The sequence below is a fragment of the Euprymna scolopes genome, chromosome 30, assembly GCF_053919585.1.
Source record: "Euprymna scolopes isolate OS-2025 chromosome 30, ASM5391958v1, whole genome shotgun sequence".
Taxonomy (NCBI): domain Eukaryota; kingdom Metazoa; phylum Mollusca; class Cephalopoda; order Sepiida; family Sepiolidae; genus Euprymna; species Euprymna scolopes.
The window spans coordinates 30,217,104-30,243,156 of NC_136511.1; the positions used below are offsets into that span (position 1 = coordinate 30,217,104).

The following is a 26,053-nucleotide window of genomic DNA, read 5'->3' on the forward strand; positions in this document are numbered from 1 at the left end:
ATAGAAACTGATTTGAGAAAAAACAAATATATTCTATTAAAAACATTTTTCTTCAAAATCACTAGATTCGGCATTAAATAACCTGAAAAGGGTTGATATGCCGTAAAACAAAAACAACTAAACTATATTCCTTTTACTTATAATGGACTATTTCAATTGTTTTATTTATTTTCTTATTAATTAATTAAAAAAAAAAAGGTGTGATAGCAAGAGTAATGGATGGTATAAAATATAAGTGGGTGTGTAGGGGTTAAACAACATGCAATGAAAGAGGATAAAAATGATAGTAAGAGATGAGTCGTTTGAGTTAATTGCAAATTACAATTAAAATGGATTTTTATTCATTTTTTTCAAACATAATCTTAAAGCTGAATATTTTAGCATGTATTTTGTATGATCAAAATATACAGAAAGAAAGCCTTCAATTCAGTTTTACTATGATATATAAATTTTACTTATTGTTAATGTGATCCTGGTTGTTTTATTTTTTCATTCTGTTTATTATTCATACGATAATCTTTTCTTTCTAGTTACGACCACCACAGCCAGCCGTGTATCTGTTTGTCTTGGATGTTACATTCAATGCGATTGGCACAGGTAAATTCAACTACTTTATTTACTTTTTCTTTCTTTTTTCCAGTAAGTTAATGAGTAGAAATATTTTAAATTGTACAGACCCCTCACAACCACTATACAAAAAAACAAAAACATTTTCATTTACGTATTAACATTAAAAAATTATGTAGAATTAAAATTAAAGTACAGGTTAGCATAGACTTATGATATATTCAATTTGGGGCTGATTGTTTTTAAAGCATTAACAACCACACACACACACACGTGTGTGTGTGTATATATATATATTTTAAGGAGATTAGAACAAGAGTCTAAAGAGCAGAGTATATTTTAATGTATTAGTAAATTCATTAATACAATTAAAATAAAAGAAAACAGTGCTCGTTGTAATGTAGATATATAATAAGCTCGATGGGCATATATATATCTTAGATCAATTTTAATATTAAGTAAGATGATTTATAATTTGTAATTAAAATTAAAAATCTGTTTCACAAGGAAGAACAAACAAAATCAATAAATTGTACGATCGTTTCGGAAACGATGTTTTTATTGAGACAGGCAATAAGTCTTGGACAATAATATTATCATTTAGTTTTTTGAAACAAAGTATAAATATATTATGTATCTATTTTCAGTATTTACTTCAACAATATTTGATCTGTAAAATAGAGCTATGTAGTAAGCTTTGAAAATGTATTTATGGCAATTAAGCCACACAGAATTTTCTGCATTTCATCCTTCTGACGAATTCTCATAAGGATGAAATGTGACTATTAGCTGTCAAATTCTCACGAGGATGAAACACTGAAAATTCTGTGTAGCTTAATTGCCATATACATTTTAAAACTTTATATATATATATATGGTGGCTTATAGTACATAGCGATTTAAAAAAAACAAAAAAAACAAAAAAAAAAAAAAAAAAAAAAAAAACTCCCACAACTGGAAATAGTCAATGTGAACTGTTTTTATTCTTTATGGATTTTATGTTACATTGCTATGCATTTTTGTTTTTTTTTCTGAATTTTGTTCTGATGAGTCCAAAGAGGAAATATCCAGTACTGTCATACAAATATCTGTTGTTTCCCTTTGATTAAAATAGATATGGAAAAAAAAATGATTTGTAAGATGAATAAAATCTTGGGCTTTGCAATATAACAAAACTCTTACACACACATATATATATATATATATATATATATATATATATATATATATATATATATATATATATATATATATATATATGCTCTGTTGTTATATCTTCACAAACATCGAGCTTATGATTAAAATAAGATTGGTATATGTAAAGAATAGGAAATATATACAAAAACACACATGCATATATTTAAAATATTTCTAATAGCATTTAAATCAAGTTTTAAAAAACATGAAATTTATATTTCAAGTTAAATAACTTTAATAATTTTCATAAAAGTTTAAACTCAAAATCTAAAGCAAAATCCTCATTCAATCCGACTGCCAAGCAGAGAAATAAATCAACATGGAATAAGAGAATCAATATTAAAATACCAACTATTAAGAAATCCAAATAAAAAATCATTAAAAAGAAAAAAAAATTCAAGTCAGAAAGTCGATATCTACAACTCAATCCGATAGCATCAGACTATGAATAAATAAGAAATAGAGTAAGAGAATCAGTATTATAACACCAACCAGGTTTTGAAATCTAGATCTTAGAAAGTTACATGAAACGAGAGTATATGTAGAGGATATGTGTGTTTTTGACTTCAACATTAAAATGAGACAACAAAGAACGGAGTTACATATATACAAGCAATACATTTATTTATGAACAATGTAAAAAAACATAAGAACATATGGTGTGTGTGTGTGTGTGTACACATTGATCAAGCATAGTTCTGATGAGTTCATTAATGTTGTTGGAAAAATTAATTCCATTGTTCATTGCAGGCCATTGTTTATGTTTATGGTGAAATTAAGTTATCCTACCATAAATGTATACACATTCGTACAAGCGTAAATGTGTTCTTCATGTGCATTTTTTTTTTTTTTTTTTTTTTTTTTTTTAGCGATACAATTTGCGTGCATTAATGATCGTGTCAAGACGAAAAGAGAGATAAAAAAGAAAAAGGCAAGAAGTAACCTAGATGTCATATCAAAATGTCAAATCACACGGCAACATGTTTGTGTGCTTAACTGTATTAATTTGTTCACGCCACGTGAACCTTATGTAGCAGTTGTAATAGGTCTGATATATACGGTACTGCTTGCAAAGGATCGCAAGTTTGAACATATCCTTGCATTGATATTGAATGAATTAACAAAAAATAGTTTTATTAGCGAAAAAAAATTACATGTGCTTGCTAGTTTTTAAAAAAAGTAAATATTCATGGCATTTATTTCTTCTTGTATAACTAGCCTGGGTGCCCAGCGTTGCCCGGGTATTTGGAGGTGTGTTGAGCCAAAAAAAAAAAAAAAAAAAAAAAAGTAGTAGGCAGGCAGGCTTGAACCTGTACTGTTAAGGAGGAAAAAATGTGATGAAAAAAAAAAAAAGTGACGTCTTTGCTATTGCATCTATCACCAAACCAGAAGTGGTGAAGGTTTAAATTAAGGCTAGTCAATCGAAAAGAGGGGATGACTTTCGAAAATATTGGTGAAAAAAGCGACCCCCTCCCTGTAGAAAAGTGCCCAGGAGAGAGAAGGAATTAATGTTTTTAGCCAATTTCTCGATATGTCACCCGAAGGGTCGAGCTTCAAAGCGATACCAATCTTGTGAAAATCTGTTGCCTCTGTCAAAAGTTTTTGGTAGATATACATACATTTAAACAGATGAGATTCATATAATAGATTAAGTAAAGAGAAAACTTAATTTATATTGAAAAAACATTTTTTTTTTATGTGAAATCATGATAAAATCTCCCATCTTTTATAGAAAATATTGAATGGCTTTAAAACTGTTAAAGTGAAGGTTGGAGAATAAATTGTGAGAAGCGCAAAGTTAGACAGCACAAACTCATGAATGTCTACAAATATGCAAAACCATTTTTGTGACTCGCGTCCTAATATCTTTTCTCCTATAATTTTCTTTTCCTTTCCAGGTTATCTATCAATTGTATGTAAAACGCTGCTGTCTGAGCTTGACAAATTACCTGGAGATTCTCGAACTCAAATTGGTTTTATTGCATTTGACCAAGCAATTCATTTCTTCAACTTGGCCGAAGGTCTTTCTCAGCCTCAAATGCTTACAGTATCAGATATTGATGGTAAGTAAACACCCTTTCTCCTCCCCATCATCAATCCCAAAAAGTGTATTAATATCTGAATTTATTCCCCCGTGTAATTCCATGTACACAGATCTCTCTTCTCAACAGTATATATACCAGCAGGCATTCACCAAATATGACAGAAGAAAGAACACACTCTTGAGTGGTCAAATTCGAAACATAACCATTACTCCATACGAGATTGAAACTACTGGAACCTTTCGGTACTTGTAGAGTATAATATTTCAAATGCATTTTAGGTAAAAACACTTAAGGATTCAGCCATTGTCTTGGATATGTGTGTGCGTTTTTCTCATATATCAAAGATAGAGCATAATGTTGTTAGTAAATAAACCCATTTCAGACACAATTGCATTAAGGATATTGTCTGTAAAAATCAGGAATAATAACAGTCCAAGGGTCGACTTTGGTGGCACACTCACATTAATGCTATGTTACTGTACTGCCATTGAAACCAACTGGGATCTTTTGGCTAAGAAGGATTTAATTATATTTAATATTCATCTGTTTTTTAATTTAATTTTGTAAAAATGTTTTTGTTTTATTTTAATGTCTTTCATTGAAGATTTTTTTTTTTTTTTTTTTTTTTTTTTTGATTTAACGTTTTTTTTATTTTAGCATCTTTTTATTTAGCGTGCTTTTTTTTTATTTAGCGTGCTTTTTTTTATTTAGCGTGCTTTTTTTTTATTTAGCGTGCTTTTTTTTATTTAGCATGTTTTTTTTATTTAGCATGTAATTATTTAGCATGTTTTTATTATTTAGCGTTTTTCTTTTATTTAGCGTGTTTTTTTTAATTTTAGCATCTTTTATTTAGCATGCTTTTTTTATTTAGCGTTTTTTTAAGTGTTTTTTTTTTTTTATTTAGCGTTTTTTTATACCTGTTTTTGATGTTTTTGTAACTTATTTAACATTTTTGTTTTTAAACGTGGTTTTTAAACTTTTTCGTTACATTTAAGTTAAAAATAAAAATGTTAAAACAGTTTAAAATTTTTAAAAACTTTTTAATTAAAAAAAAAAACAAATTTCATTTAACTTAAAAATTTTTTTTTTTTTCCTTAGAAATCTTTTTGCCACTCCCTGACAGTTTGCTGGTGAACTTGCACGAGAGCAGGGATCTTGTAGAGGATCTTTTGCGTCGACTGCCAGAGTTATTTGCCAATAATATGGAAACTGGAAATGCTCTTGGAGCTGCCCTGCAAGCCTCGTTCAAGCTCCTCAGTCCAACTGGAGGAAGAGTCACTGTATTCCAAACCTGTCTACCAACTGCTGGGCCAGGGACCCTTCAAATGAGGGAAGACAACAATGCTAACAAGGGAGCAGGGAACAAGGTAAGCAGTGCATGCATCCTTTTGCAATAGACATTTACTTTTGTTATAGAAAAGGGCAAGAGTTGAATAATTTTCAATATTTTGCTAACATGTTTAATTTTGCGAAGTACACATGAAGGTAACGAATCACACTGGACTGAGAGATTCAAATGACGAGCTTACCTGAAACTCTGCTAATTGCAGGATTTATCTGTTTGGCTTGATTTTTAGGTTTACTAAATTAAGTCAAAATACAAGTTTGATTCTTCAACCAATGACAGATTGGTAATTAGATCAACAAACTTTCTTTCAGTGAATCCAAAAGAAACTTTTCATTTGCCATTTCACTCCCATTTTCCTATTTTGCTTTAAATATATAGACATATTGGATTGACTTCCATTATCTGTTAATCTCAGGATATAAAAAAAACTGCTTATCTTAAAAAGCTGGATTATTGTTATCACATTTTAAGCTGATGCATCTACCACTAGTCTCTCCCTTTTTGATAGGATCCAAAAAAATGTCCGATCTAATGGTCCCGCCCTATTGACCAAGCTTATCCCATTGCTGCAATGGCATGTGCTCTGATGAACTTATAGTGTTAGTGCCCCCTAGACATACTACATACCCCTGACAAGTAGCAAAATCCCACCTCTTTATTGAGGTTCCTAGATGCTGGAAAACCTTCTACTCTAATAGTTCCTTCCCTCAGACTGCTAGGCTTTGGAATTCCTTTCCCGTTTTTTGCTTCTTTGACTGTACTAACATCCAGAAATTTAAATCTATATATCTATAAAAGTGAAATTGTCTGTGTGTATACATTTCCCTACCAAACTACTTTGTCAATTTTCAGTCTACAGACTCAAGATTTGACATAAGGAGTATTGAGATTTGGGAAAATCTTTTTAATCGGTTTTCAGCCAGAAATTTGACTGTCAAGGGGCCAAAGTTCAACGATTTGACTTTTTGAAAACTCTGCCAAAATCCTCTGCCAATTTTGGGTCTAAACTCTTGAAATTTTAGATGTAGGTTACTTGGACACGGATCCAACTTTTTAATTTGATTTAAGCCCAAAATGTTATGGGGCCAAAATTGGGGTCAAAGTTAAAAGAATTTGACCTGTGGTCTCTATCAAATTACCCAGCCAATTTTTGGTCCAAACATTTGAAATTTTACATAAAGTGTATTCAGTCATAGGGCAAGCTTTTTAATTGTTTTTTGGGTGAAAATTTGCCTGTCAAGAGGTGAAAGTTGAAAGAGTTGACCTTTGCAGACTCTACCAAACTCCTTCACCAATTTTGGGTCTAAACACTTGAAATTTGAGATGTAGGTTACCTGGATATGAGTCAAGCTTATATATATATATATATGCACCTAAAGTTATGAACAGTACATAGGGCCCGATTAAAGCTGGGCTGAACTAGTGTAACATAAAAACATTTTACTGCTCAACTTCCCACTTTATCCACTGTAGACATGATCTTGATTAGTAGCCCTCATGTTTAAATGGAAATACACCTTGTTCGTGGTGAAAGAGTAAAAAATTATACAAAATTTAAAATGGTTACCTTTCTCAGCATGTGGCCGTCTTTTAAGAAGCAATTACTTTTCTGAAGTAGAAAAATCAATTCTGTGTTGCTAATCATTGTAGCAAAATATTTCTCTCACTAGCTAGCCGTTGATAACAAGCGTTATACTAATCACCATATATCATAGCACATGCTGTACACTCCTGCTTCAGGAGTACTACTAATATTTGAACTTTGATTCAACTATAATCATATCTTAAAACTCCTTAACAAATTACTCAGTTTCTCAGATGAGTAGTTGACTAAAACATCTCGGTAAAAAAACTGACTCTTGACATAATTGCTGACGAGCACCTTTTATTATTAAAGTTTTGTAAAATCTTTTTAAAATCAAAAAGTAAAGATTTGTTGTGTTATTCGATCTTATTTTCTACTTGTTAGAATGTGCCTCACCTTGGTCCTGCGACAGATTTTTATAAGAAATTAGCACTGGATTGTTCGGCTCAACAAATAGCTATGGATGTTTTTATGTTGAATGGTCAGTATGCTGACCTTGCCACAGTTGGTAAGTAACTGACCTTTTTCTTTTTCTTTCTTTATACCCCCCCCTCTTTCATGTCCTCGGTATATACCAGATGAATGATGGCAAATAGTTATGTTGCTTGCCACTTTAAAATATTTTTACTTTTTTGTGGACCAGAGTTTATGCTGTTCTCCTCTTAAATACTTAGTTAAAACATGTTCATACAGAGAATATATATATATATATATATATATATATATATATATATATATATTCTTTATTTACCTTTACCATGGAAGGATTCTTTGCCTTTAACTCAGTTGATTTTGGCTGTGTTCCGAAAGAAAACAGCAAGTGAGCTCAACTCAAAAAAGTATCTTGTATTATTTTATTTCCTTACTAATGTTTTCAACTGTAACTGGAAATCCATTTGATGTCACATGATTTAACCAACCAATCAGATACCATCTCAGGTCAGGAGTAAAGGTCAGACCCAGAAGCTTGTCCAAACATGGAGCCTCCCCAAGACGAGAGTCATTCATTTTAATTGATGCCAGACGGGGATCAGAGCATTGATAATGTAAAAATAGGAGTCTGGTTTTAGATGCATTAAAATTAACCAGCACCTCTTTCCCCATTGCACCACGTGCTTGAGATCAGAGAACTTGGTCATTTACGGCCTTTGAAGTGTTTCCATAGATGGTAGTGTCATCAGCATAAATGTCTACGAATGATCTTCTGTTAGACCAACAACATGGATTTAGGCAAGCCCGTTCTACGGCAGATATCTTAACTGTAATCTCTGAACATATATACCATGCACTGGATAAAGCAGGGGAAAGTAGGGCAATAGCCCTAGATATAGCTAAGGTTTTTGACAGGGTATAGCCATGGCCACAGAGAGTAAGAAGGCCTGTTAACTAAAAAATGTCTGCAGGCAATGTAGATAAGATTTGTCAAACTGTCAGTACTATATGAGGGCCATTTAAAAATGAGCAATAAAACATTTTTAAAAAGAACAAGAAACACAGTTCGATTAATACTGAAACTGAACTTCATTCAATATAAAATATACATATTATCTATGTAAAATTAAGTAATTTTAAAGCAATATACAATTTAATACTGATAAAACTGAATTACGAATTTCGGGAACAAACAATGAAACATTAAACAAATATTTTTTGGTCTTCGGAAGAAAATCAGTGTAGTATCTGTTTTGATGCTACACTTTACCTTTTCTGTCCTCGGTTAGTGAAGGAGAAATATTTCATGACTGAGGTTATATTTGTTCCTATCCAGAGTGTCCCTTATTGGGAAGCTGGATTTTGCCCACAAGATTATATGTTGAAATATTTAAATAACTATTACTTTAAATACAGAAATTATATTTAAAGTTTTAGTTTTCTGTTCTATGTCCATTTTTTCTCCCCATGTTTTTTATCAAAATGTGTAGCATATTAGTTGTCTCACTGGCAGTAATCTTTGGTGTTCCCTGGAGACTAAGTGACAACAAGTCTCCCCAGATTTCCAGTGTTCTTGATCACTTGTGCAGATAATTGCATGTTATCGCAACAGCCGTTGTCACTAATTTCTTTTTGGCATCGGCCATTGATGTTTCCTGGGGTTAGGGTGACAAAATGCCTCCCCAAGGTACCAGATTTGAACTGCACACTTCCAGTGGAGATTTGGTTAGCACTCTCCCACCTCGATCTTTTCATCCTCCCTGACCCTTTACAACTAGTTCGTGTGATGCCAGTCGATGTCATCTAGACCAGTTTTTATTATTACCATTATTATGATAATAAGGGTGCCTGTGCAATGTATGCACGTGTATTTTAAATATTATTTTCAAGTTAAATTAAATTTTGCGTTTGTATTACCGTACACATAGATTCAAAAAAGTTGTCAAAAAACAAATATATAACAAATAAATGTTATCAAAGGAAGATAAGTTATTTTCTACCTGACTGGATATGTTTTTAGGGATTTGTATTTTTATAAACATAGATTCGAAAAAGTGATCAAAAATCAAATACATACCAAATAAATTTTATCAAAGGCAAGATAAGTTACTCTTCTACCTATTTGAAAAGGTTTTTAGTGGTTTTACTCACTTTAAAACCTGTAATTGCTTCGAAAATCATAAGATGTTTATCGATATATTTTAAAAAGAAAAATGTCGGCATGCTCGCTATTGAACTTGGTAGCTTTAGGAAAATGGGTTCAAACAAGCGAACTATACAAGATACTGTTAGAAACCCATCGAATATATGTCCGCCTATGTCAAGGTAACATATTGAGCAAGTTTCTAACAGTATTTTGTATAATTTTTTTGTTTAAACTCGTTTTCCCAAACTTACCTTTTGGAAGAAAATCAATGTAGTATCTGTTTTGATGCTACACTTTACCTTTTTGAAGCGATTACATGTTTTAAAATAAGTAAAACCATTAAAAACCTTTTCAGATAGGTAGAAGAGTAACTTATCTTGCCTTTGATAACATTTATTTGGTATATATTTGATTTTTGACCACTTTTTTGAATCTGTTTATAAAAATACAAATCCCTAAAAACATATCCAGTTAGGTAGAAAATAACTTCTCTTCCTTTGATAACATTTGTTATATACTGTGTGCAACAGCAAGCATGCCGACATTTGTATTTTTCAAATACATCTGTAAACACTGTTTTTCGAGCCGAATAAGCACTTTATATTAAATAAAAACACTAAAAATTTATCCAGTTTGGTAGAAAAGTAACTTATCTCGCCTTTGATAACATTTATTTGTTACATATGTTTTTTGACAAATTTTTCGAATCTATGTATAGTAAAACAAACCCATCATGTAAATTATTTACAGTTAAAATGTTATAAAAAACAAAAACTTGAAGTTGTAAATATATTTCAAAGAAATAAATTACGCCCGGTGCTAAAATATTGAAAATTCACCAATCGTAAAAAAACAAACTGCCATGAAAAATGCTAACTTTAAAATATTTAGAAATACTCAGTTTTATTTACTATTAAAAGAACGGACTGAAAAATATTATATAAAAATTGTTTTGCAGAAAAAAAAAAAAAAAAAAAAATGAAATATTCAACTTTCTCCGATAGAAATAAAAGTTCAAAAACTAGTTCACTTACTATATTTTGTTAGATTAAAATTATTCCAATGTGCAATTATAATAATTATCTAAATGGAGAATTGTTCTTTCTCTTTAGAACATTCATGGACAATCGGTAACACAACTGGTAGCCATATTTTTTTTATACCTGTTAGCGTGACCACGTGGTTGAATACTGGAAATTTTCTATACCTACAAATTGATCAGGAAGTGATGTTACGCTGTCATGCTCACCGGCCTACTCTCTCGGTGGTGGTAGTATGGCACGATGGTTTAATTAGGAAAATCAGATCATATGGTATTATTGGACAAATACTCAACATAATTACATGCTTCTTAAATAAGAAAAGAATCCAGGTTGTCCTCTGGTCGTACGTCAAAACAATATGATATGAATGCAGGTGTACCTTTATTATTCCTAATATTCATAAACAACTTCCCTGATAAAATTGTTTTTGAGATGGGTATATTTGCTAATGGCACCACACTTTATAACCTGCACGTAGAGGAAATGACAGCTCATATTTAAGGCAATGGTGAAAACTTTAGAGGAAGACCTCCAGCCAGTGGTTGAATGGGGACATAAATGGATGATCACATTCAATGCTGCCAAAACTAAGCTTGTTTCCTTTAATAATTACAAGAAACCTTCTAAACCACCAATAGCTATGGTTCACAATAAATTACCTGAAAGTACTTCGTTTAAACTCCTTGGCGTAACGTTCACAGGAAACATGAGTTGCAACAGGAACATTGAGGGTATTGTTGCGGCTACTGCAAGGAAGGTGGGCTCTCTCTGCTGTGCTAGAAAGTTATTTATGCCTGAAAGTATCCTGTGCCTTATCAAGGCCACAATTCGTCCATGTGGAGTTATACATTTCGATATAATTCGCCATTCAGGCTCTATTTGCTGAGCAGTTGGAAAAAAAATACCATCTTGTATAACGGCTATATCATTTGTTGTTTTTGCTTTCAGCTTGTGTCTCTAAATATTCCGGTGGCTGTTTGTACCATTATCCATCATTCCACACTATAAAGAACCCGTCTATAATTGATAAATTTGAGACGGACTTGGCTCGCTATGTGACACGCAAGATTGGCTTTGAGGCTGTCATGAGAATTCGTTGCACAAGAGGTTAGTATTTTTATAACCTGACATTTTTATTTTGTATGAAGTAGAGAAATAACTTTTTTTTGCTACTCACTGTTGATAAATTTTGTAATAGTAGTAGTAGTTTTTTTGAAAGTGGCATAAATTGCTTAAAGTACGATGATTGAATCATTTCAAAATTACAGCAAATTATTATATATTGATTTAAAATTTTAATTAGAAAATAGATCTGAACACTTGATGATGTGTGGACCTTGTTGGACGCCTGATAGTGTAAGTTGGGAGATAGTTGTTCACAGTAATTTTGATTAAAGTTTTTATAAATCTTTTTTTTTTTTTTTTCTGCTGATCTGTTATTATTATGCAAGCATTTAAAAAAAAACTTTTTTTTTTTTTTTTTTTTTTTTTTTTAATATTCAGGTTTGAGTATCCATACTTTTCATGGTAACTTTTTTGTTCGGTCAACTGATTTGTTATCTCTGCCTAACATCAATCCGGATGCTGGATTTGGAATGCAAGTATCAATTGAGGACTCGTTGACTGAAAGTAACACTGCTTGCTTCCAGGCGGCATTGCTCTATACTTCAAGTAAAGGTCAGTTATTGTTGAGCTTCCATTTTATTTTACTTCAAATGTTCTAAATATTCTACTTTTTGTGCACACAAATTATTACACTCCATGTTTTACATTTTACAAGAAAATTCATGTAAACGTAATTTTAATACCAAAACCAAACTTGTAATCACTTAATATTAAAAAAATTATATAACATTATTTGCATTTCTAATTTTTCAAATTAAACTTGTGAAGTAATGTTTTCAAAAATGTGACTAAGTTTCTATATTAACCCTTTATGACCTGAATTATTATAGAATAGCATAGAAACTGCACTAAACCTATGCGGTTTTAACCGGCTTTCTCTAAAGGAGTATGAAATTCACAAGCATGTATATTCTCGTTAGGGGAGATGACAACATTAGGTTTTTGCTACTCTTGCAGGGAGGTGTTGATGTCCTCCTACATACAGCACCTGAAATTCCTAAATTTGTCACCTATCTTGTACTGACCAGGCGCAACGTTGCTTAACTTTGGTGATCTAATGAGAACCGATGTGTCATTTTGATTATGATGTAAATGATTAAAAATATATTTGTTGTTAATTTTAGTTAGTTTCAAAGGTAATGATACTATGATTGTCTTCAAACTGGAAAAATTATGAAGTTCAATAGTTAAACTATCACTGAGAATTTTTGCATTTCATAAACTTACCTTGATTATTATCCATAGTTCTTGAAAAAAGTGTATATGACAGCAAACGAAGTCCTCCACTCTCTGAGACTTACGGAATGTAAGCAATGAACAGTTGCAATCTAAAGGTATCTGGCATCTACCTAGATATTGAACTAATACGTACAAGGAGTGTTTGAATTGATTCCCACTTTATTTATGTCGTTCATTTATTTACGACTGAACGAATTAGTTCAACCAGGTTAAAAAGGGTTAAAATATTTGTTACAATTAAATATTTTAAAAAGTGACATTCACTTTTCTTTTTCAAAAAGAAAAAAAAAGTGATAATTATTTTTATGGTAGAAGACAATTTTTTATCTCATTAAACTTTACTGACACTTATTTCAAGCACAACATTAACTAAATTATAAATTTATAAAGATAGATAAAAAAAATGCAATTTCTTATTAAATCAGGAGTAGATATTGCAGATCCATCTACTCTCAATGTTCTAATGCTTTTCTGTTTTTTTTTTTCTCAATGTTTTCTAATGTTTTTGTTTCTTTTTTTCTCAATGTTTTTCTCTATGTATATTCTTCTGCAGATTTCTGGACACTCACTGTTTTATTCATTTCATTCTTTTCTCAAACTCATTTACGCATTGCATATAAAATATTCTAAGCCATAACTAAAATAACTGGTAATTTAAGAAATAACTGTTTTAATTTGATCATATTTAAAAAAAAAAAAATTATTTAGACAGATGTATCTAATATTAGTATAGATTAACAAAATAATAGTTTCAAAAATTCTGTAGATATGAAAAATTATTTCTTTGTAATAATTTATGATAACCGAAAAAGAAATTAAAGTCTGCATTATGTTATTTATCAAGTTTCATTTTTGGTTGTTGCTATTTTTTGCTTGGATGATATTACTGAACAAATGAAGGCAAAGGTTTGAATCCAGTAGGAGTCTCGTTTTTCACTTATGTGGCCTTTAGTAATATTATCAAACAATAGCATTTAAAAGATATTAGGTCAGTGCAAAAGTTTTGCTGGTTTGTAGAACAGTATTTTAAATCGTAATTTATTTTATGCATATTGTTATTACTTAAAACGTATCACCATTATTAATATATATATATATATATATATATATATATATATATATATTTTTTTTTCCAGATTATTAAAGCATTATTCATATTTTTCTGCAATATTCTTACTTGAAAACGATCTTTAGTCAACACAGCACTACTGATCATAGTTCTTCTATGACAGAAGATGGATTAAAATAGTGAGCCTTTGCATACGTAAAACTGCCAAATTGAAGTTTGTATTCCCCGCCTAGGTATGATGTGCACGATTCCAGGTCCTACCGAACTCCAGACCTCTTACGTGTCTAGAATAAGGTTCTTAGCCGAATGAATGCCTCCTACCATCCCGATAAGTAACCTCCAAGATGCCCACAACCTCATTTTTCTTTTTTGCCCTCGGCCACCCCAATAATTGATCTTGTCTTGGAGCAACATCATATACATCTCCTAACTCCCCCACTCCATTTTTCTTTGATCCCGTCTAGAATTCAGCCCCATTCAGAGATTGATTTGCTTGTTTTCAGCCCCTATCAAGCTGGAAAACAGTGGGTGATCTACCACCGAAAGAGAGTAGGGAGGGTCTTAGCATTTTTTATTTTTACGTCAATGAAATAAACAAATGACTTTTTGTAAAATTTTATTTTTACTTATATACATTTTATTTATTTATTAAAAAAAAATTGATTTGGGAATCTTAAGTAGCACCCCCCACCCACCCATCTCTGCCCGGTGTGTTTTGCAGTATTATGGTGAATGAGAATGCTAACTAGGATTAGCATAGACTACCCAAGATAAAGTGATGAGGATGACTGAAGACCCCCTTCGCAATTTTTTGAGTGGCCTTGTGCCTAATTTTTTGTTTTTCTATTTTGTCTTTTGTATATTTCTGAAAAATTAACTCAAAGTTCTATGAGAATTTGGTTGGGGAATCTTGCCCAAGCCTTCATATTCTCCTCACCTAGTTCCTTATTTTGAGGATTACAAAACCATTTAGGTGACCTTACGTTAACATCATGAAAAGAAAATTGAACATGAATTAGAATCATATTTCACATCAAAGCAATTTTACAAGCGAGGCATGAGCTCATCGACAGATCGAATCAAGTTATAAAGAGCAAAGGCTTTTATGGTTATGAATAAAGGTTTTCAAAAACAGTTTTTCATTTTCGAGATGACATTTTAAATCAGCAAAAACGTTTGCACAAACCTGATAATTAAAAAGAAACAAAAGTGAGGTGGGTGCTAGCTTACTACATAAAATATGATTGGTGAATAAATTTCTAATATAAAAAAAATATTGAAAAATCTGTTTAATGTATTGAAATATTGTGTTGACAGGTGAACGCAGAATTCGAGTGCACACGCTTTGTCTACCTGTGACAACTGAGCTAAGTGTAGTTCACGCAACAGCTGACCAACAAGCCATTGCTGCCCTTCTAGCGAAAATGGGTCAGTATAGATTTTTTTTTTCTCTAACTTTTTTGTTAAACAAGATTTCTTGTTTGTAGAACTTTTTTTTTTTTTTTTTTTTCAGATTTCTTGTTTGTAGAACTGTTTGTAGAAGATTTTCTTGTTTGTAGAACTTTTTCATGTGTCTTTGATTGTAAAAACGACATAATTTGTTTTGACACCTGGTGTTAAGATAAGAGTTATCTACCCTTGAGTGATTGTGTATTTGGAAAAATCAAGTGGTAACACAAAGCAGTCTTGTAGTCAAATGTTGTCTATAAACCTCATTTAATTGAGGAAACTTGAACAGAAAATGTTTATCTTTAGAAATGTTATAAAAACACATTTGTTTTGCAATGTTCCCACCACCAATACTCACATGAATCTGATTATTTCTCCCAATAAAGGAGGGATTGGGCCTAGTAATTTACGTCTGTTTGTCCGTTCGCATTTTCTCAATAACCACACCTTAGATTTTTTTGAAATTTTGCACAAACATTAGTCATGGTGAAAGTAAATTTTTTGCCAGAACGGATTTTCTGGGATAAATCTGGTTGCCTCTCCAGGAGGAATTATAGGAGTAAAATTGCGCCCAAATCATTCATCTGTTTTTTTTTTTTTGTTTTTTTTTCAATAACTGCTCCTTGGACTTTTTTTTTTAATTTTGCATAAACATTAGTCATGATGAAAGTACATCCTTCACTCATGAAGGGGGAACCCACCTGCTCAGCTTGTTTTTAACAAAAATGATTACAATAAAATTCAGAAAGATTTAATTTCATATTGATTGCATTTGGTTATCAAGGGTTATGTTAGTGAAAAAAAAAAATTAGTTTGGTTCAAATTGTGTAGAAGTACAACTGTAATCATGAAGATTTTAATTATAAATACCACTTTGCATTAATTGTGCATTAGTAATTATCAATTTTTATTACACTGTAAATAGAAGCCGTTTTATTATAGTCTTAGTATCACCTGAGGAGTGAGCCTTCAACCTCCAAAAGACTGTCACTCACAACTGATTATCACACCACTGTTGTTCCATGGGCTTATTGTGGACAATTCTAGTATTAATTGATGGTTGAGCTTATATTAACACGTGTGTGCCCGAGTATATCTTTTTCTTTTAAATGTATTGTTAGCCTAAAGTAACTTTTTTTTCTCTCCATGTATACAGTTGTTTGTTATTTCACCTTTACCGGTTAATAGGGTTTGGGGTCTTTAAAGATTATGCTTAAGAAAGAGACCATTGTTGTAATGGAGCACATATGAGCACGTAGGAAAATAGTAGCAGCACCTATAAGATAACTGGCTTGCAAGGATATTAGTAGCAATACCCGGAAAAAAATGCACATATGCAAATTAAAGGTCAGCTGATGGTCTACTTGTGATGCATGTCTGAAGCTCTGCATAACCTCTTGTTTAGCTCCCCCTTACCTAAACCGAAACTCTTTAAAAAACAATGACGACAGTACAATAAAAAAATAAGCTCAAACCAGGCTTAGAGACAAACAAATTCAACTTGCCTCCTCCCTTGAGGCTCGCATTCACAAATATCCGTGGGCTTAGAACTAATTTAGCTGATGTTGAAGCATTTCTCTTAACAAATACCCTGGATATCTTAGAACTAAGTGAGACTAACCTACACTCCTCCATCCTCTCTAACCACTTTAACATGCCTGGATATCTCCCACTCTGCCGTAAGGACTCTGACAGACACATGCACGGACTTGGAGTTTACATTCGTAATACTCTCCCCCTGACTAGAGAAACAAACCTAGAAACGGATGATCAAGCCTTTATGTGCTTTAGACTAAACATGCAACACAATATTAGCTACTTTTATTTTCTCTACCGTTCTCCCTCAACTCAGGACTGCACCCTAATAAACAGTCTCTGACAGCATAGACACGGCACTGTCCCTCGACACTAGCGCACAAATACATGTATTTGGTGACTTTAATGTCCACCACAAAAACTGGCTTGGATTCTCTACTTACACAGATGCAGCGGGCAGTACAACTCATAGCTTCACTATATCTCACTCCCTATCACAAATTGTTACGTTTCCAACCCGTTTCCCTGACCAGGAAGAACAACACTCATCACTTCTAGATCTGTTTTTGACCACAGTTCCCGATGACTACATAACAAAGGCCCACAGCCCACTCGGGAACGCTGATCATGCAATGATAATGGTTGAAATCGCCCTAAACTCTAGAGCCAAAACTGAAGAGCCAATACTCAAAACGAGATATTATAAAAAGGTTGACTGGGAAGCCATCAGGGAACTAATCAGAGATGCCCCATGGAGAAATATTTTTTCTCTCCCTGCTGAACAGTGTGCAAACGAGACCACTGACTGGTTCAAAACTGCAATCGAAGCGCATGTTCCCATGCGGAAATTTTATAGTAAGCCCCACTCTTCCCAATGGTTTATGTCGACTTGCGCAACTGCCATTGCTCAAAAGCAGCATGCATACCGTAGGTTTAACCGACATAAGTCCAGTTCAAACAGACTGAAGTATATAGAAGCTAGAAATAACGTTAAGAAAGAAATAGCGACAGCTAAGAGAGAATTTACGGAAACCACTAAAAAGCGCATCGAAGCACAAAAACTAGGAACTAGAGACTTCTGGAAAATCTACAACAGTGTAGTAAATAATGGGCAATCAACAATTCCCCCACTAACCAACAATCACGAGGTTGTCTCCTCAGCAACCGACAAAGCTAACATGCTTGCCAGTCGGTTTGCCTCAAACTCCACACTGGACCCTTCCAACCACCCCCTACCTGACTTTCCTATGCGAACAGACGCCACGCTAGACGATCTAAAAACCACCCCTGCTCAGGTGCATGCCATCATAAAAAACCTTGACACTTCAAAAGCATGTGGACCCGATCTTATCCCAGCTGTGCTATTAAAAAAGTGCTCAGCCGAAGTAGCTCCAGTTCTCTCCAAACTCTACAACAAATGCCTTAATGAAGCTTGCTTTCCGGGCTGTTGGAAAACTGCTTCTGTTGTACTAGTATTCAAGAATTCTGGCGAAAGGACTGACCCGTCAAATTATCGCCCCATTAGCCTCCTCCCACTTTTTGCCAAAATATTTGAGACGTTAATTAACCATGCTCTAGTCCAGGGGTCGGCAACCTTTTGTTTAGCGTGTGCCGACTTGGGGTTTCAAATTATTCAGCGTGCCAACATTTATTATTTATAACGATCAAGGTCAATATACCTGTTCTCTATATTTATTTCATAAAATATATAATAATGTCAAAGTTTATAAATAATGTGAAAAAACTGTTTCTGAAAAGTTTTTATTATTAATGGGACCCTTGTCCTTGCATGGTCTTTGCCAATTCCTCAATGTCGGGAACATACTTTGTAACTTTGAGCTTAACACAGTTTTCTGAATGTTCAGGTGTTAGACGACTTCGACGTGGAGACAACACTGCTTTCATGTGAGAGAAAATTTGCTCACAAGAATAAGTTGAACCAAAAGCTGAGAGAAGAGCAAAAGCAATTTTCTTCAAACAGATGAATGAGCTTGGGAGGGAGATCCAACAGTTCAGAATAGCACCAGACTTTTCAAAATTTTCATCTTCCAGAGACTTTCTCAGTTCAGCAAATTTTAATGTCCATATTTCTGAAGACCTAAATTCAATCTGTTGCATTTCAAAATCATCAATGTCCATCCAGCTAAAAAGTTCCAGTTGGGCATTTGTCAAATCAAGCATGTCGGGCTTAATCAGATATGAAAATAAGGATCCATGAATGTAGAAGTCCTGGCTTCGTTTTTCGAATTCTGCTTTGAGTGCTTTCACGTACTCCTGAAGCTCATCTGTGTTCACTTCGAATTGATTTGCATGATTTTTCACATTTGGAAAGTACTTAAATGCTTTGATGTTGATGTCACGGGTAAAAATGTCAAGTTTCATTGTAAACGCTTTCCAATAGCTGAAAAGATCAAGGACTGTTTGTCCCTGTCCTTGTAATTTCAAATTAAGCTCATTCAAATGTGTGTTTATGTCGGTCATAAACATCAACTTCAACAACCAGCTTTCATCATTCAGCTGAGGGAATCGTTTCTGTTTTTCATCAAGAAACATCTTAATAGCCTCAAGACAACAAACAAATCTAGCTAAAACTTTGCCTCGACTAAGCCAGCGAACATTGTTGTATAACAGAAGATCTCCATATTCACACTCAACTTCTTGTAGAAGCGATTTGAATTGCCTGTGAACCAATGAAGAGCGAGAAATAAGAAAGTTGATTATCTCAACAACAGTTTTCATCACAGAGACCAAATCCAAAGACGAGGTCTTTGCACATAAGCCCTCCTGATGTATAATACAATGAAAACTTAACAGTTTGCGTCCAACATGATTTTCCAGAAGTTTTACAAATCCTTTCTTCTTGCCAACCATTGCAGCAGCACCATCGGTTGTTACGCAGAATAATTTGTTCAAGTTAATGTCTTGTTTAGAAAAATAACCAGTAAATGCACACAAAATATCTTCTGCTTTGGTTGTATCATGAAGGGGTAATAAACAACACAACTCCTCATAAATGTGATTATTCTCGAGATATCTTGCAACCACTGCTAGGCGAGACGCATCGTTTACATCGGTGCTTTCATCAAGAGCGACACTAAATACAAGGGATTGCTTTAATCCAGTTGTTTGCTTAGTTGTCACATTTTCAGCCAAGTCAGATATGCGCCTCTCAACTGATCTTGCAGAGACTGGTATTTCTCTAATTCGAGAGAGTATAATGTCCTTATTTTTTAAATCACGAAACAAAACTTCAGCACCACTCAAAAAAGCTTCTTTGATGTATTCACCATCTGTAAAAGGTTTACCATTTAAAGCCACACACTGGGCTATTTTGTAACTACATTCAGTAGCTTTACTCTTCATTCCAACAGCTTGGCTCAAAATAACAGTTTGTTTTTTGAAACCAGAAATAGCTTTTTTGATGGCTTCACCTTTTTCTTCTGAAGTTTTAAACTTAGATTGATGTTTGGTTTGAAAGTGCCTTTGTACACTAGATGTGCGACACACAACACTTTCGCAACAGAAAGCACAAACAGCACGATCCTTTTGTTCCACAAATCCATATTCTATTGTCCAATTGTCTTGAAATGGGCGATGATCAAGTTTTCTTTTCTTTTCAGTCATATCTAACAGCAGGGGTATTCTGAAAATATAAATAGGCCTAATTACGTAAACATCAATTATGATATATATAAAATACCAAACAAATTATTCTTGCCTTTGCTGTGGGAGAACCAGGATACATTTTAATAAAAATTGTGGAGAAAAATTATGTACAGGGTGTCCCAGAAAAAGTCTAAAGGTTTTGATTAGCTCGAGCTAGGATCCTATTCGTGCGTGGCATTCACAATTTAAAAAAAATATTTCATCCACGTATTCCTCCAATCATACCATTTTGTTTAGTATGAAGATGATCGAAATTGCTCATCTCTTCTAATCCCAGTTACGAGCTTGAAAATTAAAAGTACAATTTCAAGAATTTGAAAGGCAATTATACCTTATCTTGTATTCATATTCTGACCACTGAACAATTCTGTAACTCTAGCACCCTTCCTAAATTTAACACCCCTCAATTTCAAACAGCAAATAAAATGTTTAAAACTAATAATTTTCAAAATTTTTTTAGCTCATTGTGTTTAGGAAAGATTTTTCTTAAAGAAAAGTAAAACTTTTTAAAATAAAATCTCATATAATTAATTTTATCGTAAAAAATATCACAAAAAAGTCAAAGCTTCCTTACTGCGCGTGAGCGTTTTCACGTAATAGTTTCAATTTCAATTTGTAAATTTGTAAATTCTTGAAAATTTTCTATGATTTTAAAAATCGATAATTTTTTTTCTATTCATCAAATCCTTTTCATTTTTTCAGATTTTATGTAAAATTCTACGCTCTTTCGAATGGAAATAAAATTATTTTCTGAAAAATTCATTTTCATACTTCTTTTATTTATTTTTACCCCCCCTCTGTCTAAAAGTATGAAAGTATGAATTTCTATTAAAAATTCGTCTCGGAACACTCTAATTTATATCTTTATTTAAAGATCATAAAAAAATGAATAAAATAATGTGTTGTTTTTTTTTAAACCTTTATCCCTTCATTTTGAAAATAAACGCTAAAGTTTAAAATATGTACATTCTTTTATTTTTTAAAAAAGATTTATGAGCTGTGTAATTTTTTTATTTTTATCATGCTAAAAAAATTAAAGTTTCTTTAGTCTTTCCCTTAAAATTAAATTTGCTCTTTCGAAGATCTGCTAAAATAGCTATTTTATCTGTATCGGAACACTTAGTAAATGTTACGAAAAAAAAAAAACCATGTAAAAATATTTAAAAACAAAAAAAAAATATAAACTGAAAGTTATCCCTTCTATTTATAATCATTATTTAAAGCTTAAAGTACTCACAACAAACATTCTCCTTTTTTCAAATAGAGTCCACGTGTTTTTAATCTCTCTTAGAGCTGATGACAGATTTATGACAAGCTTAGTGAAAGAAAGGGTAAGTGGTAAGTTAGAGAGTTACAGTATAGGGAGATAACAAAAATGGAAGTTTGTTTTGTTTTGGTAAGCTTTAACCCCAAAATGACCCATTGCCAGTCATCGTCTCTTCACAAGGGATGGTAAATAGTGTCATTTAGTGTGAAAAAAGGAGGGGTTTTACATATTGTTCCAGAACATTATAATCATTTCTCACTCTTTCTCTCTCTTTCTGCTAAACGAACGACAGACAGACAGCCAGACAGATATTGAAAAAAAAATGACTACCAAAAAATAATTTGTTTCCTAATAAGGTTTATCATATTTTGAATATGGTAGCATATACTTAGTTTCATTACAAAACTTAAATAATAATAAAAAGCTAAAAACAAAAGTTTTATAATTACAAATAAAAATTTATATACTTTTCTTAACTTTTTTTCCGGCATTGTTTTTTTATTTGTATAAATATTAAAATAAATTTAAACAAAAACAAATAAACTCCATGTTACACGTGTTGTTATTATCACTGGTAAGTGTTTTATTTTAATTAAGATAATCATAGTCAAAAGATTTTTTGGTTTACATATACACTTTTTATAATTTCAAGTTAAATTTTATATACACTTCAAGGCATCCGTAGATTTCAAATGTCAGCGCTGCTGCTGATGTAAACAAAACTTCGGCGATTCGTTGAAATTTTGGGCGGATTTTATCAACCTATCTCTGAAAATATTGCTTTAATTTCCAAATTTATGAATTCTTGATTATTTTTATTGTTGATTTTTGTAGAGGAATCATTCATTTACTTAATGGTCATTTATTTTCGTCTGATAAGTTACTTTTTATATATTTATTAGATTTTTTTATTATGATTTTTGACTAAATTTTACATTTGCAACTCTCTCACGCTACGTTGTATTTCATCTGGGTCGGTGAGACTGAGTCACCAGACTCAATTCAAAACGCATTTCAAAATTATAGTATCTGACAGAACATACTTTGAACGAGCATGGAGCATCTAACGCCTACGGTTCGCACGGACAAAAATAAAACGCGTTTTCTTGTTGTGGGCATGCACTTAGGTGGCAAGAGTACGCAAGAGATCGCAGATATCCTCATAATTCCAAGGAGAACTGTTTCCTTTTGGCTGTATGAAGTTTAAAAGATTTGGAGGCTCGGCGTGCCATTAGAATTGCTTGGCGTGCCACCTGTGGCACGCGTGCCGTAGGTTGCCGACCCCTGCTCTAGTCCATCACCTTACAGATGCTAAACTTCTGACAATATGGATTTAGACAAGCCCGTTCCACAGCAGACATCCTAACTGTGATCTCTGAACGTATATAACCATTCACTGGACAAAGCGGGGGAGGGCAGAGCGGTAGCTCTAGATATATCTAAGGCTTTTGACAGGGTAAGGCATGAGGGTCTCCTCAGGAAAATTAGATCATACGGTATCACTGGTAGATTACTTAACATAATTAAATCCTTCTTAGATAAGAGAAAAATCCAGGTTGTCCTCGACGGTCTTGCATCTAAACAATATGATAAAAATGCGGGGGTGCCCCAGGGTTCTATCCTTGGACCTCTATTGTTCTTGATATTCATAAATGACCTCCCGACAAAATTGCCTCTAAGATGGGTATATATGCTGATGACACTACACTCTATGGCAGGCACGACAGGAAGACGAATGAACACATTTCTAAAGAAATGGCAGAAACACTAGAGGAAGACCTCCAATCTGTGGTGGAATAGGGACAAAAGTGGTTGGTCGCGTTCAATGCTGCCAAGACTAAACTAGTTTCATTCAATAATTACAAGAAACCCTCTCTACCACCTATAGCAAGGGCCAACAGCTCTTTATCTGAGAGTACATCTTTCAAACTCCTTGGCCTAACGTTCACAGGAAACATGAGTTGAAACAATTACATTGAAGGCATTGCCAGGGCCGCTGCAAGAAAGGTGGGCTCTCTCTACCATGCTAGACAACTACTAACACCCGAAAGTATCCTGTACCTCTATAAGGCAACCATTCGCCCATGTATGGAGTATTGCTGCCACATCTAGGCTGGTGCATCTGCTACTAGTCTCTCGCTCCTTGACAAGGTTCAAAAGAGAGTCGCAAACCTGATAGGCCCTGAACTGGCATCTAAGCTTCAGCCTCTGTCCCATCGACGAAATGTTGCATCCCTCTGCCTTTTCTACAAGTATTTTAGTGGTGAATGCTCTGATGAACTGCAATCACTTGTGCCCCCATGACATGAGCCCCCTCGACAAACCCGACAGGCTACTAAATCCCACCCCCACACTGTAGAGATCCCTAGATGTAAAAGATCTTTTTACTTCAATAGTTTCTTCCCCAGAACCGCTAGACTCTGGAATTCCATTCCAGGTCCTTGCTTCCCCAACAGTACTGACGTGCAGAAGTTCAAGCGTAATGTGAACCGACATCTTGTTGCCCAAATCCCTACATAGTACCCCAGTAGTTGTTGCCCCTGATAGTAGCCCCCTACACCAAAGTGGCAATTTGTCTTGTTTGGGGTGAAAATTTAATTAAAAAAAAAAAAAAAAAAAAAAAAAAAAAAAGCTTGTGTGACAATAAAAATAAGGACACCACATAGTCTGGAGAAGAGTGGTTGAAAAAGATGTATGTGTAAGGTTAAAGACGAGAAATGGTTGTCTATGGCTAGCGTGTTGATGTGCAGGAAGAAAAACCAGGTGAGATGGACATGTGGCAGCGAGAAACTTTTAATCTAGTGTCGAGATGGAGAGAAAAAAAAAACAGTAATAAACGACTTATGCTAAAACAAGAAAGAATGCCGACCCGGATTTTATTTCCTTTGTTTTTGTGATGCTACGCACGTTACATTGTCACCAACTTAAATTTCTTACCATCATTCTATCTGATTTTTTTTGTAAGCTAATTTTGCACATTTTTTTCTTCCACAGCTGTGGATCGTACTCTGACTAGCTCCCTAGGTGATGCCCGTGATGCCCTTATCAATGCTGGAGTGGATGCTCTTTCTTCTTTCTCTAATTCCCAGTCTTCTTCCAGCAGAATGGGCAGTTTACCATGCCCGTTTTCTCTCCGCCTCTTACCATTGTATATTTTGGCACTGTTGAAAAGTGTAAGTATACAGCCACTTCAACGTTATTTTCATTTTATACACATGTACCTTCCCTTTTCGGCTACGACTTGGTGAAAATCTTTTTTCCCTTCCCCCGAACCAAAATCACTTTTTTTCCCATTTTTAATTTTTTTTTTTTTTTTTTTTAATATATTTACACATTTCATCCTGATTACAAACAAGGTATATTGTCACTGGAATGTAAGGGTCTGCAGTACTACTTCATTTTAAATCACATTTTTCTGTGAGTCTCACTTGGCAATATCTGGCAGACGAGGCAAATCGCCCCGGAAAATGCCAAGTGAGCTTATCCAATGAGAAACAGAATTGCAAAAAGAGACACAAAATTGAAAAAGAAAGAAAAGGAAAGGAAGAGTTTCATCGTGTTTCAAAAAATCCATTGCAAAAACAAGTGTTTATTCTTGTGACAAGGATAATGAACAATTTTAGGCTGAAAGTTATCATGGAGTTGCCGTGTTCTGAAGAAATTTTTGCATAAAATGCATTAAACAAAAATTTGCCATTGTCATCAGTTGCTTACAAAAAGGGTAAAACTTTACTTTGGAAAAAAAATTGATTTATAACATTTAAAAAAAAAAAAAAAATCCAAATATACAAATACCAAAAAATACACCTTTTCATTGAAAAAAAAAAAAAAGTTTTACAAAAAATGTAGAACCCCCCCCCCCCCCAAAAAAAAAAAACCCAATGTTTCTTTGTTATTTAAAACTAAAAAATATAATTATTCATTAATTCAAAGAAAAAAACTTTTCATACAAAATTTAAAAAAAAAAAACAGTTGACAATGAAAAAAAAAAAAAATAGTAGCTTTCATAAACTTCTTATGGTAGGTTATTTATTTAATGTTTTGTATTGACTTCCGTTCACTCTGTATAATAATAATAATTGTGTCGTCCACTGGATGGTACTGAGCAAGACTCACGAAAAAACGGATTTTAAAATGCAGTTGTACCAGGTCTGTTTTGAATTAATATACCCCTTATGTCCCAGTCTTTTATCCTCTGCACAAGGAAGGTAATCATGATCTTGTAGTTTTTATTTGGAAGAGAGGACATCATCGTGTTAAATTTTGTATAGCATTTATAAAATCCACAACATTGTGGCGATGTGACAGGGGTTAGAGCTTGATAGTGTGGAACCTATTA

At 33.2% G+C, this 26,053-nt stretch overlaps 2 protein-coding genes across 7 annotated transcripts in view; one reads left to right on the forward strand and one right to left on the reverse strand.

The window, feature by feature from the left end:
- LOC145254555 (protein transport protein Sec24A-like) overlaps positions 1-26,053 on the forward strand; it is a 192,953-nt gene that overhangs the window by 152,660 nt on the left and 14,240 nt on the right. For all 6 annotated transcript variants that reach the window (XM_080113080.1, XM_080113081.1, XM_080113082.1 and 3 more), the window contains 8 exons: positions 531-597; positions 3,663-3,827; positions 4,908-5,176; positions 7,127-7,250; positions 11,312-11,470; positions 11,867-12,040; positions 15,114-15,224; positions 24,709-24,887. In XM_080113080.1, coding sequence (XP_079969206.1) covers positions 531-597; positions 3,663-3,827; positions 4,908-5,176; positions 7,127-7,250; positions 11,312-11,470; positions 11,867-12,040; positions 15,114-15,224; positions 24,709-24,887 — 1,248 coding nt within the window. The remainder of the gene's footprint in view (positions 1-530; positions 598-3,662; positions 3,828-4,907; positions 5,177-7,126; positions 7,251-11,311; positions 11,471-11,866; positions 12,041-15,113; positions 15,225-24,708; positions 24,888-26,053) is intronic.
- LOC145254572 (general transcription factor II-I repeat domain-containing protein 2-like) lies at positions 18,549-21,783 on the reverse strand. Its single transcript, XM_080113181.1, has 2 exons — positions 21,685-21,783; positions 18,549-20,424 (listed from the first exon to the last, which is right to left on the reverse strand). Exon 2 carries the CDS (start codon positions 20,403-20,405, stop codon positions 18,549-18,551), a length of 1,857 nt encoding a protein of 618 aa, XP_079969307.1. The 5' UTR covers positions 20,406-20,424; positions 21,685-21,783.